The 15,779-nt window shown below is 35.5% G+C and overlaps 1 protein-coding gene across 2 annotated transcripts in view; it reads left to right on the top strand.

Annotated features, from left to right (window-relative positions):
- The window catches only part of LOC126885294 (cilia- and flagella-associated protein 43), a 132,202-nt gene that overhangs the window by 103,364 nt on the left and 13,059 nt on the right, over positions 1-15,779 (top strand). For both annotated transcript variants that reach the window (XM_050651807.1, XM_050651806.1), the window contains exons 16-17: positions 5,542-5,773; positions 14,398-14,670. In XM_050651807.1, coding sequence (XP_050507764.1) covers positions 5,542-5,773; positions 14,398-14,670 — 505 coding nt within the window. The remainder of the gene's footprint in view (positions 1-5,541; positions 5,774-14,397; positions 14,671-15,779) is intronic.

Here is a 15,779-nt window from a genome sequence, read left to right as displayed (position 1 = left end):
CGTGCATTATTCTCCCCTTCCTTTTTTGGGATCTCCCTAAACGGCAACTTTGCTCAGAGTCGTTCTTAACGGAGCCAGTACATTTTACTTACTACCGCTTTAATTTTAGCGATATGGCAACGCTGTGCGGAACGTTCTCGGCGCATGCTGTGTTGATTGTTTTCAGAGAAGCGTCAGTTACAAACTGCAATTAAGTGGTGTTGAGTTTGCTTTATTTGTTATTCGTTTGTTGTTATCCGTTGTTATATAGTTTAGCTCATTTCGTTATGAAGAGACAAGCTTCAATTGAAACCTTTTTTACGAAAAGGCTAAACGTAAGTGAACCTAGTGAAGTTAACTGTGCCGTTAGCAATGATGCTGCGTCTTCTGTTGTTGCTACTATTCTACGAGCACCGATCCATTTCCAGTAGCAGAGGACCGTAACCAGTTAGGCTTATTACAAGTAAGAGCAAACAAATATGATATTGGACACTATTGTCAAATCAACTCTACTCAAAGCTTAACAAATGAAGAAAAAAATTCACTGTTAGAAAATGTTTGGAAACCTCCGATTGGATATAAATTTCCTACTATTTCTAGTTCAAACCATGCTAGATCTTTTCAAATGAAATGGCTAGAAGAATTTAAGTGGTTAGCATATTCCGAGGAAAAATCTGGGTCATTTTGTAAATACTGCGTAATATTTTCTCACTCCGAAACTGTAGGAAAAGGAGACCACCAAATGTCAGGGGCATTGGTAAATAAGGCTTTCACTAATTTGAAAAAGGCAAAAGAAGTATTTGGTAAACACGAAAAATGTACATATCACAAACGATCAATTTTGGTAGCTCAAAATACAAAATCTGTTGTAACTAAAAAATCGGAGAGTGTTATCAATCAACTAAATGCTCAAAGAATAATAGATATTAAAGAAAACAGGAAAAAGCTTATTCCTATAATAGAAAGTATAAGATTTTGCGGGAGGCAACAAATAGCACTAAGAGGCCACCGTGACAGTGGACGAATAGGCTTAGAAGAGCCAGAAAAAAATGATGGAAATTTCCGATCTTTGCTCAGATACAGGGCTAACAGTGGAGACAATGATCTAAAACTTCAATTATTGAGCAGTGGTGGTAAGAGTATGTACACAAGTTCTTTTATTCAAAATGAACTGATTAGCACGTTTGTTCATTTGATTCAAAGTCAGATTGTCACAAATGTCAGAAAATCTATTTTTTACTCTGTTTTGGCAGACGAAACAACTGGCATTAGTCAAGTTGAACAGTTTTCTCTTTGTGTACGGTATGTCGACGACTCATCATATAAAATCAGAGAAGATTTCCTGACTTTTGTTCCAGTGTATGACGTTACTGGGGCAGCATTAGCTAACACAGTTTTGAATACCTTGTCAAGCTTAGGGCTTGACCTGAACAAATTGAGAGGCCAAGGGTACGATGGTGCTTCCACGATGAGAGGGCCCTTCAGAGGGGTGCAAGCGTGCATCAAACAGAAACTGCCTCTAGCGTTGTACACACACTGTTCTTCACATACCCTAAACTTATGTTTATCAGATGCAAGTAACATACCTTCTATAAAAAATTGCATGGGCGTTATTAAAGAAGTCTGCGCATTCTTCCATAAGTCAGCCAAAAGAACTGAAGTATTAAAATTAACCATTACTGAATGTTGTCCTGAACAAAAGAAAAAGAAACTTATTTCTTTATGTGAAACAAGATGGGTGGAGAGGCATGACTCGGTGCTTTTATTTAAGGAACTATTGGAACCCGTCAGTCTTTCCCTTTTGAAAATTGAAGAAGAATCAAGTGACTCAGCGCCTAAGGCACACGCTCTAGGTAGTTCTATCACTCAATTTCAATTTCTTGTAAATACTTTTGTTTTGAGCCATATGCTGTCTAAAACACATAACTTATCTGAGAATCTTCAAAAAAAGAACTTAGATCTCACACAGGCTGTGCAAAATGTTTCGAATGTCTTAGATCTGCTTTCAAAAGAAAGGGAAAATGCCGATAACAACTTTAAAGTCCTGTATAGTCAAATACAGGAGCGGGCTGACAAACTTAAGATTAAAGAGGAGGTTCCTAGAATTTGCCGCCTTCAAACAGCCCGCAACAACGTTCCATACAGTACCCAAGAAGAGTACTATCGCCGAGCTGTTTATTTACCTTACCTAGACGATTTTTGCAATTCGCTGAAGGAACGCTTTGAGTCTCACAAGGAAACAGTTGCATCCTTACAAAACATCCTTCCAGAATTTTGCATCAAAACTGATTTCTGTGCATTGGAACCTGCTTTCAATTCCTATGAAGAGGATTTGTCCCATAAAGAGGTTGTGGAAAGCGAGTTCATGCTGTGGAAAGAAAGGTGGAGCCAAGAGAAGTATGAAAATCTTCCCAAGTCAGCCGTAAGCTCTCTTGAAAAATGTGACCAAGATTTCTTCCCAAACATTTATGTTCTATTAAAACTGCTAGCAGTTCTGCCTGTTTCTGTGGCAACCGTGGAAAGATCGTTCTCAAGTTTAAGAAGGCTAAAAACATACTTGAGAAATAGCACTTCGGAAAATAGGCTTAATGGGCTAGCGTTGCTTTCAATCCACAGAGACTTTGCAATAAGCAATGAAGAAGTTCTTGACAAGTTTGCGAGTGTACCAAGAAACCTTGATTTTGTGTTGTAAACTTAAAATATAAAAGTTGTAATAAAGTTGTAAACTTAAAATATTAAATTAAAATAAAAATATACCAATTCTTTAAATTTTTTTTCGTGGGAGTATACCCGAACCCCCCTCTGCTTATTCCATACCCCCCCCCGGATTCCCCGGTTATTGGGCCCCCCCCCAAAATATTTTCCTATATCCGCCACTGGTGCTGTCGACATCGACCGCGACCTACACCTCCACCTCTACTTGTTGTGTTCTTACCCTAAGGGTTTTTATCTCTGCTGTTTCTAGCATTATTTTGTTCGGAGACAGGGTTATAAATTGGTAAGGACAGGCACCACAGAGTATCATAGAGTACATGGCATGGCTAAAGTGAAACTGGGCGAGCCATGTGGTCAGAATAAATGAGGGGCATTGGACCCAAAAAATTACAGTGTGGAGACTACGAGCAGGCAGAAGAAGCATAGGTAGACCAACTACACGATAGACAGACGACGTCAAAAAAATCTCTGGGAATTGGCTGCAAGACCGACAGAACTGGAAGACATTAGGGGAGGTATATGGTTAATTTTGGACGCAGAAGCCTGTATGATGATGATGATGATGATGATGATTGTTATTTAATATATTGGGTCTGACTCTTCCTAATCTTCTTCCTCAAGTGCTATCTCCGCGGCGGAGGTCGGAAATCATCATAGCTGTTCGGACTTAAGAGACAGCTGCTCTTATTTTATTTTATTTAGCGTATGGCAGAATATATTTAGATTTATGCATTATACAATGCATCACAAAGAGATGTCCAGTTTTTTTATATATTCGATTGACCCTTCGGTTGCCATTACAAAGTCTATAGGGTCGCCTGTGTATGCTCTGCATGGGCAGTCCTGAACAATGTGACTGATCGTCTGTCTTGCAGCGCCGCAGTCACAAGAAGGCGAGGGAGTTTACCCCATCTGTAGAGGGAGTCGGCGCATCTTCCACAGTTTGTTCGAATTCGATTAAGGGCTGCCCAAATCTTACGGGGACGTTCAAATTCGCTAAGGTTTTCCTATGATGTCCGGTAGACTATGGTAATGCGGATCTGTCTTACTTTCCCAATCTTCTCTCCATCGGGTATTTAAGTCAAAGTTGGATTGCTGCAGCGCTTGAGCAGATTGTAGAGGGGGTAACCTGGATCGGAGACGGTTTCCAAGAATATCGGGGATGTCGTTGTGGACTAGAAGCTGGCTACTGTCCGTTATTTTGTTATATTCTTTAACCAATGCATGTTCGCGGCGTAGGTTGGGTGGTGCTATATTACTAAGGGTAGGTAGCCACATTGTAGGGGTGGGCTTAATTGTGCCTGTTATCATACGCATAGCACGGTTTAGTTGGGTGTCGACCAGGTGGGTGTGCCTGCTATTTAGCCACACTGGTGCACAGTATTCTGCCACCGGATATATCAGGCCAAGAGCAGAGGATGTTAAAGTTGATGCTGTGGACCCCCATGTAGTGCCGCAGAGTTTCTGTATTATATTGTTGCGTGTTTTCAATTTTGCTGCTGTTTTCGTCAGGTGTTCTCTGAATGTGAGCGTTCTGTCTAGCTAGAGTTAAGGTATTTCGGGTATTTATTTATTTATTTTTAACAGCTTGTTATGAAAATACACTCGTAATTCTCTGTTTGCCAGCTTGTTGTTGAGATGAAAAGCTGATACTTCAGTTTTTGTAGTACTTGGTCGTAGTCTCCATTTCTTAAGGTATTCGCAGAGGATGGATAAGTCATTCGTGAGAGTGATTTCTGTAGTTTCTAAAGATTGGTGGCTTGTTGCAAGGGTCCAGTCGTCAGGATATCCAAACTTTCGAGATTCGGTTTCAAGCATGTCAGCAATACAGAGGCTGAAAAGTAAAGGGGCAAGGACAGAACCCTGTGGAAGGCCATTGTTAGGTTTCATCTGTCTACTCGTCTCCTTTCCCATTATAACCTGGAAGGCTCTGTTTGTCAGCATGTTGTCAATGAGGTTAATTATCTTTCTGCAGGGGATAATATGCGCCAGTTTATATATCAATTCCTGTCTCCAAACAGTATCATACGCTGCTGTTAGATCTATAAAGACTGTTGCTGTCTTTTGTTTCTTTTGAAAACTAGCTTCTATAAAAGTTGCTAATGACAGCACTTGGTCCGTATAGCTTCGATGAGGGCGGAAGCTAGCTTGTTCAATGGGGGCCTTTTCTAGTATCGTGTGACTAATTCTGTTGCTTTTCTAATAGTTTATATACCACGCTGAGTAGAGCTATGGGGCGGTAGTTTTCTGGCTTATCGTTTGATTTGCCCGGTTTCGGAATTGCAATTATCTTTGTTCGCTTAAGTGAGAAAGGAATGTTACCTGACTGAAATATATCATTAAAGAACATTGCAAGCCACTGTTTCGTGTATGCACCACTGTGTATCAAGAACCATCAAACCCAGGTGCTGTACCTGATTTCATTTCTTTCAGCGCATTTTCTCCGAAAAGTTTATTTGCTGTACTACATCTGTACCATTCTTTCAGGTTGCGCAGCCAAGACATTCTACATCTGAGACTGCTTCTTTTTCCTTGGATCTTTCCCTGCATAATTGGAGCAAGCTGTATTTCTTTCCACGTGTAATATGTCCGAGATATTCCAATTTTCTTTCGTTATTTTAGGAGCTCTGCCACTGTGACCTTTACCATGATTATCCTATTGTCTTTATAAAGTATTTCTTATAATTTTTCACCGTTCGATATGTTTGTTTATTTATTTCTCAAATTTTTTCTTCTTCTTACGGTGCCTATCCGTTCCCGATGTTGGCGATCAGCATGGCTATCCTAAGTGGCTTTTTTATGGCTCTACATTTTTTAGTCTATTGATTTTATAAATATTATTTTTAGGAGAAGACCTAGAGCGAGTTTTCGGGGAGTAAATACAGAGACCGTTCTTCTAGAACTGGCCAAGTGTCTTATAACTCAAGAAAAATCTTTACTTCTCACAACGGAATGTATCGAATTTCTTAAATCTTTAGACCATTTAGATGAGTTTGTTGGTTTGCCACCAACTATCGATGAACATACTTTTCGACTCATCTGCAAACATAGAAGATCAAGAATAGAGTTCGAAATTAAAGTAAGTAATTTTATTCGTTTTATTACATGTCGTATTTTATGCGAATGCTTAATTATAGTCAACAACGCGCATATACAGGGTGAGGCAGATCAGTGACGGATCTACGGAAAGGAAAAAAGGGGAAATTCCCCCCCCCCTAAAAATGTCCAAAATTAAAAAAAAATTGTTGAAACATAAAAATATATTATCTGACATTAAACTTACACCACAGACTTACAAATTCAACCCAATAAACACGCTAGTTAGGACCATTAAGGGAACTTAATGCATATTTTTTTATTATTATTTATTAAATTAACAATGCACCTAATCCTAAGACTAACCAGCATTATACATTTAACTTAATCTACTACTGTACTGTCCTAGGTATTCCCAACGGTTCACCTTAGAATTTAATAATTATTGTTGCACACATCACTGTTGTGGCTAGGTTCACTGCCCGAATTTAAACTGACGTTCAAAAGGTTTGGTGCGTTTGAGCCTGCGGACTAGGTCTTGATTATCTAAATCTAAAAGTTCTAACGCTGTTTGTATGGTTGTGGAGTCGTTTTTCGTGACCCTTGGCAATCTTCTTTGATTGTTGCTATACGAAGTTCCCGATGTAGGTCTTTGTTGCGGATATACCATGGAGCGTTGACTATGTTTCTTAGTATTCGGTTTTGGACTCTTTGAAGGCAAGCATAGTTACTCTCACTATTTAGTACGGCCCCATAACTGTAAACCATAGGACCATACTGGTTGGAGCATTTGTTTGTAAACTAATACTTTGTTTTTGATTGTAAGTTGTGAGCTTCTACCTAATAACCAATATAACTTCTTGTACTTCAGTTTTCTTTCTGATATGTTCCTGCCACTGTAATTTGCTATCCAAATGTAGCCCTAGATATTTAACTGTTTTCTTGTACGGAACGATTTTATTGTTTATTCTAACTGGGTGACTATTTATTATTTTGTAGGTGAAATCGATATGGGCAGATTTCCCTTCATTGATTTTTATGCGCTATTTATTATTCCAAGTGTTTATTTTGTTCACTGCATTTTGGAGGTGTCTAGTTGTTTCTTCGAATGCTTCACCGACTGCTAGTATTGCAGTGTCATCTGCAAATGTTGCCAGTTTAATATTTTCTGTAACAGGTATGTCACAAGTATTATATAACATATAGTATGGGTCCCAGAACACTGCCCTGTGGGATTCCTGCTTTAATTGGTCGTAATTCTGAATATTCGCCTTCCTGTTTAACTCTAAAAGTTCTATCTTCCAAATATGATTGTATTAGATGTACATATTGGATGGGAAGATATCTTTTTAATTTTAGTAACAAGCCTTTGTGCCACACTTTGTCAAATGCTTTTGCTATGTCTAGAAAAATAGCTGAGCATATTTTATTCTCCTCCAGAGATCTCTCTATAATATCTGTTATTCGATGAATTTGGTCTATTGTTAAATGTTTATTGCGAAATCCAAATTGGTGGGAAGGAACAATTTCCCTGTGGTCGAGTATAGGTTGCATTCGTGCTAGCAATATCCTCTCAAATAATTTGGATATAATTGTTAGCAGAGATATTGGTCTGTATGATTCTACATTATTGATTGGTTTCCCTGGTTTGGGGATCATGATTAATTCAGATGTTTTCCACGTTATTGGTACATATTGCAACCTGAATACTGCATTTATAAGGTTTGTGACTTTTACGATGGCCTTTCTAGGTAATTGTTGTAGTATTTCTCCTGTTATTAAGTCAAATCCTGGAGCCTTTTTGGGATTGATATTGTTTTTGATCACGTTGGTTACCTCTTTAGGAGTAGTAGGCTTTATTATGTCTTGATCAGTATTGTTCAGATCAATTTCAGTACTTTCATCATCTTCGTTTTCGGCTTGATTATTATTTCCCATTTCGTTATTTTGGAATACATTCTCCAAGTATACCTAAAGCGAAAATAATTGCTTTTTGTTTTCCATCTCTTGCCCATGCTCCTTTATTTTACTTAATGCATATATAAGTTATTATTTATGTCTTTTATGTAGTTTGGGTTTTTCGTTTTTATGTCTTTTGGTTGATGTTTCATTGGAAGTTCCCCCCCCCCCAAGGCAAATTTCCCATCCCAAACCAAATGTCTAGATCCGCCACTGACGCAAATAAACGGCCTATTAGAAATATTTCGAGAACTAAAGGTAACTTAATCATGAAAATTGGAATTCACAGGTTTTGAAGAGTGAACTATTTAATGAAAATCTTCTTATCTATTTGCTACTTTCAGTTATACCGGAAGTTACTTATCTTCTTCTTATTGCCCCGTCTCCTTTCGAAGGTTGGCGATCCAAATGGCAATTGTAGCTTTGGAAACGGCTGCCCGAAAAATTTCTGCGGATGAGCGGTTAAACCACCTTCGCAGGTCTTTTAGCCACAAGTTCTGGCGTCTTCCTACTGATCTTTTGCGCTGTACTTTACCTTCCAATATGATTTGAAGTAGTTTATATCTTTCCCCTCTTAACACATGGCCCAAGTATTTCTTGGATTATTCTTAGTAATTGTTTTTGGTTGTTCATGCGCTGAAGTACCTCATTGTTAGAAACTGTCTGTCCCATTAAATTCTCAGCAACCGTATGTATGTATTGTTGTATAATTTTTATGGGAAAATTTTAGAAAATAAATTTATATCAGAGACCACGAGATCATAGATTTTCATCTCCCTGTATATGACCAAAAATTGTAAATATTGTAATTTAGTTAGTAAACAGTGTTTTCGCGGAAAGTGAACGCGGAACGGACTCAAACAATGGAGCGGTAAAAATTAGATAGTACATTTATTTCGCTGTGGAATGAACAATGACGTTTTATAAATGTTTCTTAGAAGGATAGGCAGTAAACAAATTTATTGAGTTTAGAATATAAGGCTTTTTGTTTAGCATTTTGAAACAACGAAAGTAATTTGGTGTCTCCTAGAATTTAACAAAATGGAAAAGTTGTATACAAATTAAATTGATTCTTAAGAAATGAAAATATAGATGTAGTGATAAAGATAGATGGTGGGGATGAGAGTGTTGAGTCTGATTTTGAGGAGAGAAAAAATAGGCACTGTGTAATGAATATCTGGAGAGTACAGTCCTGTTTTTAAAAAGTGAGAAGTCGGTGTAAAGTGGTGAAATTGGCCTTTGCGAGCAGAATCATGGTGAAACGAAATCTTTGACCGAGTTGAGAAGTTAATTTTCCTTGTGTCCGAGGAGATTCCTGTTTTCTGTCTAGAACGAGTAGCCAGTGGGTATCAATTTGCACAAGATATCGAGCAGAGAGAAAATTGAATAGAGATTTCGAGCGAGTCCCGTTGTTTGTTTGTTGGTGAAGCAGTTTGGACGAGAAGGACCTTTCGCTACATCCTAGGAGCACGTGTGGAAGAATCGAGAACTACGCAATCCAGGAAGAAGAAGTAAAGAAGAAACAAAAGGTTAGTCAGAATTTTTATGAAACGGAGAGAGTTGTTTTATAGTATATAGTCTATAGCATAATATAGTCATTCCAAAATTTAAAGAATAATAAGTATTCAATTCAAAAGGAGAAAAGGAAATTTTAGTAATTTTTGTAAGAATAGTCTAACGAATTATTTAAATAAAACTTTTGTTAAAACAAAGGAGATATCAGAATTAAAGCTTAATTTATTAGATGAGAAATAGTTGCAACAGAATTGAATTTTAGTATAATTTTTAAATCTTATTTTTATGGTATATTGGATAAATAAAAAATACTTATATTTATATGACATCGAATGTGTTTAATTTCCCTGTTTTGTCCCTGGATGAAGTAAGCAACTAGAGATACTAGAAGCCACAAACCGAAGGTAATGCATTAAAATTAAAATAGCCCTGAGAATAAAATTTGTTAGAAAATTTAATTTAATCTTGGTTTTGTTTTACATAAGTAATAATTAAAGTAATTAAGTAATTAATCAAAAGAAGAACTTGCTGATCAATCTCATAACAAGAGAGAAATACAGAGCATAACAGTATACATCTCAAGGCATCTATTCTTTTTTCTGTTTCAGAGTCCATTGTCCAACTTTCACAGCCATATAGCAAGACAGAAAACACGTAATTCTGATCATTCAGTTTCTGAGCTCCAGACTAATGTCAGATCTTGTAAAAAATGTTTTCATGTTCATGAGTGAATACCTGCTCTATTATTTGTCCCTTGGCATACAAATGTACGTTTATTGGTGTATTTGAGAATACTAAAATTTTAGTTTTGGAAACGTTTAGGTGTAAGCCATATATTTCGCTATGACGAACTACGGCATTTATTATCATTTGTAGTTCATATTCGTTGCTTGCTATTAGGACGGTGTCATCGGCGTACCTGATGTTGTCTATGCTGGTCCTCTTAATCTTGATTCCACCATGGGTCCTCGTCCAATGCTTCTCTAAATATAGAATCCGAATGCAGATTAAATAATAGCGGTGATAAGACACAACCCTGTTGCACTCCTCGTCTGATTTGTATATATTTAGATGTTGTGTGCTCTATTTCAATTGTTGCTGTTGGGTGCCAATATAGTTTTGAGATAATTCGCAGGTCTTGTTCATCAATTTCGTCCAGTTTTTCTTAGAATTTCGATCATCTTTTGATGGTTAACGCTTTCAAATGCTTTTCGATAATCAATAAAAGATGCATACACATATAAATTCATGTCTCTGCTTCGTTTTGTTAACACATTGAAGGCAAACAAAGCTACTAGTGTTCCCAATCCGTTTCGAAATCTGAATTGAATCAGCTTTTCTGAGTACGGCAGGACTCAGCATTAAACTACAAAAACTTGAATGATTAAATAATGCTTCGTTGACTTTTAAATCTCTCTCTCTCTCTCTCTCTCTCTCTCTCTCTCTCTCTCTCTCTCTCTCTCTCTCTCTCTCTCTCTCTTGTCTGAGGCTCCCGATCAATCCAGATTGATTTCTTCCAATAGTCCTAACAATTTTTTCCATTGGTCTCTATGTTCAGCTGCTCTAAGAGCTTCGCAGATTGAGTTTCTAGCTGAATTCTTAATTTGGTCGGACCATCTAGTTGATGATCGCCCTCTTGATCTTCTCCCCGTAACGTTTTCAGAAACAATTAATTTCTCCAAACTATCGTCACCTCTGCGAACCACGTGACCGATGAATTGCAGAATTCGTTGCAGGCATATTGTAGACAGCGTTGTTTTAATTTCGAGTTGGTTTAGAATGCAAACGTTTGTCCTATGAGCTGTCCAAGGTATGCGCAGTAGTCCAAGTCTCTGCCCCGTATAGAAATATTGATAATACAAGGGCATTCACCAGTCTCATCTTGATATTTTGAGAGATTGATCTCTCTTTCCCAACTTTAGTTAGGCGACTCATCGCATTTTTTGCCATACTAATACGTCTTCGAACTTCTGCTTCACAGTTACCATCGTCAGTTATACTAGACCCGAGATTTTTTTTGGCTTATACTTAGTCATTCAGCCAGTCTCAATCAAAAGTAAATGTATTAAAGATATTGCCAATTATTAAAACATGGTTATTATAATATTACAATTTTTTTACTTCTTATTTACCTACTTATTACAGCTAATGTACATACTATGTTAATAAATATTATAATAAATATATTATACTACTTACAGCCGGTTTCCGAAACGTTATTCAAATCTCCGATCATCTAATCGGCTGTCAGATTTGATCAACTGTTAACCAGTGATGGGTTTCTCAAACGCCAATTATTGTAAAATTACACGATCATAGATCATGTAATCGATGATCTGACATACAATTTGTTATCGATACTGTCACAATTGACTGTTATCCTTCAAAATTTCAATTTATATTAACCTCTAAATTCAAACTTGTATCTTTGTATCTCTAAAGGTGCATTCTCTCTTACGTACTGTCACTTTTGTTTGGAGCAAGAATTGAATGATAGCATTTTAAAAATGAGGCTAGATAATTTCAAAAAGAATAAAACGCATTAAATTTTTGTGATGAGATTTGGAGATATAAAGCAGTTTATTTATGATCTATAATATTTTATACTCATATTTTTATTTTTGGTCTATATAATTACTTTTTGTATTTATTTTTAATTTATTTACCGGCTGTTTTATTGTCTTCAAAGTTAACTGCTATAATTTCACACACGTTTTCCCTCTTATTTACATCGCTATTATTATTATGTTCTGCTTTTTAGAGCTCTGGCCTCTCAAAAAATAGCTCTTTGAGTCTAGCATCGTTGTTATCTTACATTTTTAAACGAAAAAAATATAAACTATATAATCAAATATACAAAAATGTTCGAGATATCCATGTTTTGCAAGTTAAATAAATTTTTTAAATTATTTCTTCCATAAAAAAACTTATGTTTATTGAATAATATGATTTATCTCATTTATATATGTGTTATTTGACAATTTTTTCCCGGTATTTGTTAATTACAGTAATTAAGAAACTAAAAAACTCTTAACAGCCCGTTAATCGACGGATAATCTCATATTAGGTAACAGTACATTTTTACTGCCGTTTGACAAGCGAAACTGGTTAATCGACCTTTCAGAGACTCAAAACACTTATGATCGGCTTTTAACAAGCGATTAATCTTTTGTCAGGTGATCTACTGTTGTTAAAACTAGTTTGTTTGACGTTTCTGACGCATTTAATCCATTGTTAATCGTCGATTACATAATTTTTGAGATGATCATCCTTTCGGAAACCGGGCGTTAATGTTTATCAAGAACACATAGTGTATACATTTTACAAATAAAAATATTATGTAATGTTAATATTAAAATAAATGCATTCTTTTTTGTATTTTTTTTAAATTTTCGTTTTGTTTTTGTTTTTTTTTTCTTTTGTCGCTACGATGTCAACCCGGTTCAACCCCTCGGAGGTTTAAATCCTCTTAGTAATTTTTTTCTTTAAATTTTTTTTTATTTTTTTTGTATTTTTTTGTGATTAGATTATTTTAGATAGTAGATTTTTTTTAATTTAATCATTTTTTTTTGTTTTTTGTTTCTTTTTTTTATTTTTTTTTTAATATTTTTTTAAACATATTTTACAAATACCTAGAACTAATTACAATAATATTTTACTATCCGACAAGAAAGGTACCAAACAGTCAAAAATTTTCTTTTTATTCAGTGACAGAATAAAGAGAATATTTACAGGGGGTGAGATGTTCTGCTCTATAATTCTTTTAATTAGGTGATTGGTTAGGTGTTTATGCTTCTTGCATTCAAAAAATATGTGGTTCAAGTCACTTTTAACCGCACATTCTTGACAAATATTTGAATCTAATATGTTTATTTTAAATAAATGTGCAGGATAACATGCATGTCCAAATCTAATTCTACTGATGGTGGATATGTATTTACGAGGGATGGTGAAATTCTTATACCAAGGTTTTTCCTGAATAATTGGTTGTATCAAACTGTATTGTGTTGTTGATATGTTACAGTACCTTTCCCAGTGTGTTTTCCAGTTCTTCATCTGTTCAGTTCTTAAACAAACAAAAGCATCTAGAATGCAGGGCTGATATTTGGTTACTGTTCCATGGATGAGGGAATTTTTAGCTAATTGGTCTACAGTCTACATGTTCATTATGTGTAAGTCCTGAATGTGCTTTGATCCACATAAGTTTTATTTTTTGGGTGTGTTTAATAATTTCAAATAAGATTTTTTTTATTAAGAAAATGTATGGATTAGAAGTACTACAAGGTAGTTGAGGTGTTTGAATAGCAGTAAGCACAGATAATGAATCAGATAAAATTACTGCCTCATAAAGCCTCATATACCGCCGCAGCCTCGGCAGTAAAAATGGAGAAATTTGAGGACAGTTTAAACGTTTTTTCTATAAATTTATCTGGAATATAAAAGGCACAACCAGTACCATTTGAACTTTTGGATGCATCTGTATAAATACAAACAGATTTTGACCAATTTGTAAGATAGTTAGACCCGAGATAGACAAAGGTGTTTACTATCTGGTATTCCTGTAACATGTTAGTCAGTTGAATAGTGTCGAATCTGTCGACCACCATTATTTTTGTCTTAGCTTTATTGATTTCAGACCGACTTTATTGCTTTCGTACTTAACTCTTCGCAGGAGATCAAACATTTCTTGCTCATTTGCTGCTATAAGTATAGTGTCATCAGCAAATTTTAAATTTGAGATTTTCCTACCAGCTACTGTTACTCCATCGGCCCATCCTTCTAAAGCCATCCACATGACATGCTCACCATAAATGTTGAATAAGTCAGGTGACAACATGCATCCTTGTCTAACACCTCTCTCGGTCTTGAATTGGTTTGAGAACTTCTGATCTAGTCGTACTGGTGCTATATTGGACTGGTAGAGATTTTTAATAAGTGTCACCAGGTGCATTGGTGTGCCCATTTCTATTAAAATGGACCACAGATTTATCCAGCTTACACAATCAAATGCCTTTTGGTAGTCAACGAAGAAGCATATAATCATAGGTGCTTGAAATTCTCTAGACTTTTCAATGAGTTGTCTTAGTTCAGGATTTGTTCCCGTGTACCTTTACCCTTTACAAACCCCGCTTGTTCCTAAGGTATTTGGTAATGTAGATGGTTTTTAAATGCTTGACTTTTAAATATTTGTAGGTAAAAGCAGCGCAGATGCAAATTACTGACGGTGAAACAACCATTGCGAGCTGTCAAAAACGGTTGACATATAAAAAAGAAAAGAACATCAGGTTAGGCGGTGAAATCAGGAAATGCAAAACCGATTACCTGTATTTGATGCATAATATTCAGATTCAGATAGTTTTACGAAGAGGCTTGGTGGAAATTCCTCTAACTGGAGATCTAGCCGACTTTAAAGATGCTGTACTGGTACCCAAAAGAGAAATAGAACAGATCAATGCACTGATTAAAGTAAGTGACTCATGGCTAAAGGCCGGATTGTAAGTGTGAAAGAAAGGTGAAAATACAAACGTTTGCAAAAAGAAACAAAACATTTCTGAGAGAACTTGTTAAAAAAAAGAATGTGTGTGTACTTTGTACGCACGTAAGAAGTTATACTTCTACTATGTGATTTCAACGAAATTGATATAATGTACTTTAAACAGTTTATTTATATTTTATTTAAATATTAAAGTAATTTTAATACTTCCTACTTTCCAAAAATTTTTATTAAAACAATACCAAAAATTAAAAAAATAAAACACACACAAACACATTGAAAAATGCCACAAAGAAATGATTTCTGAACAATAATAATTGTTGACAAAAATTTTATCTAAATACGCATTTTCTGAAAAAAAATTATATAACAAATATACTTACAATCATAAAATGTGTAAAAAAAATTAAAAAATAAAAACTTGCATTGGGATTCGAACCCGGGCATTTTAGGGCCCTTAGATTTGTAATAGAAGCCTCTACTCATTTACCCAATTACACATATCTGTCATGTGGGAAGATAGGGCAACTTAACGTTTTACTGTTTGACAGTTCTGAATTTAATTAAATTAGTTTGATTTTTGTGGAATTAAAATATTAAAATACAACAAAACATAGAGTAAGAAAACAATATATTAGATGAAGATTGGTAGAAATTTTGTTGGTAATCAAATTATGTAAATCAAAGCATTACCTACTAGGTAGGTAATGTAACATTTTCCAAATAAGTAAGTACCTATATAACTTTTTACTTATTACAATACTGAAACATTTACCTGTTACTTTTAAAAACTATTTAAAAAGTCACTACAATTATAAACTCGCTTTTGTCTGTGTCCTCGACAACAATAAAAACTAATATACACAACATTTGTTTACCCATAACCATTGACGTATTAAGAAAATAACCGACATATTGAACAATTGTTGACAGGTCATTGTAATTACCCAATCAGAGCCCGTATAACGTTTGAGCTGCGCTCAGGACCAAGACTTTTGATGAATTTGCGCACATATTTTGCTCCCAACGCGCCTAAAGAAGTATAACTTCAAAAATTGCTACAACATAAAAATAAGTACAA

The sequence above is a fragment of the Diabrotica virgifera genome, chromosome 5, assembly GCF_917563875.1.
Source record: "Diabrotica virgifera virgifera chromosome 5, PGI_DIABVI_V3a".
In the NCBI taxonomy this organism is placed as follows: domain Eukaryota; kingdom Metazoa; phylum Arthropoda; class Insecta; order Coleoptera; family Chrysomelidae; genus Diabrotica; species Diabrotica virgifera.
The sequence above is the reverse complement of the archived record's forward strand: the minus strand, read 5'-3'. Positions and strand labels throughout refer to the sequence as shown.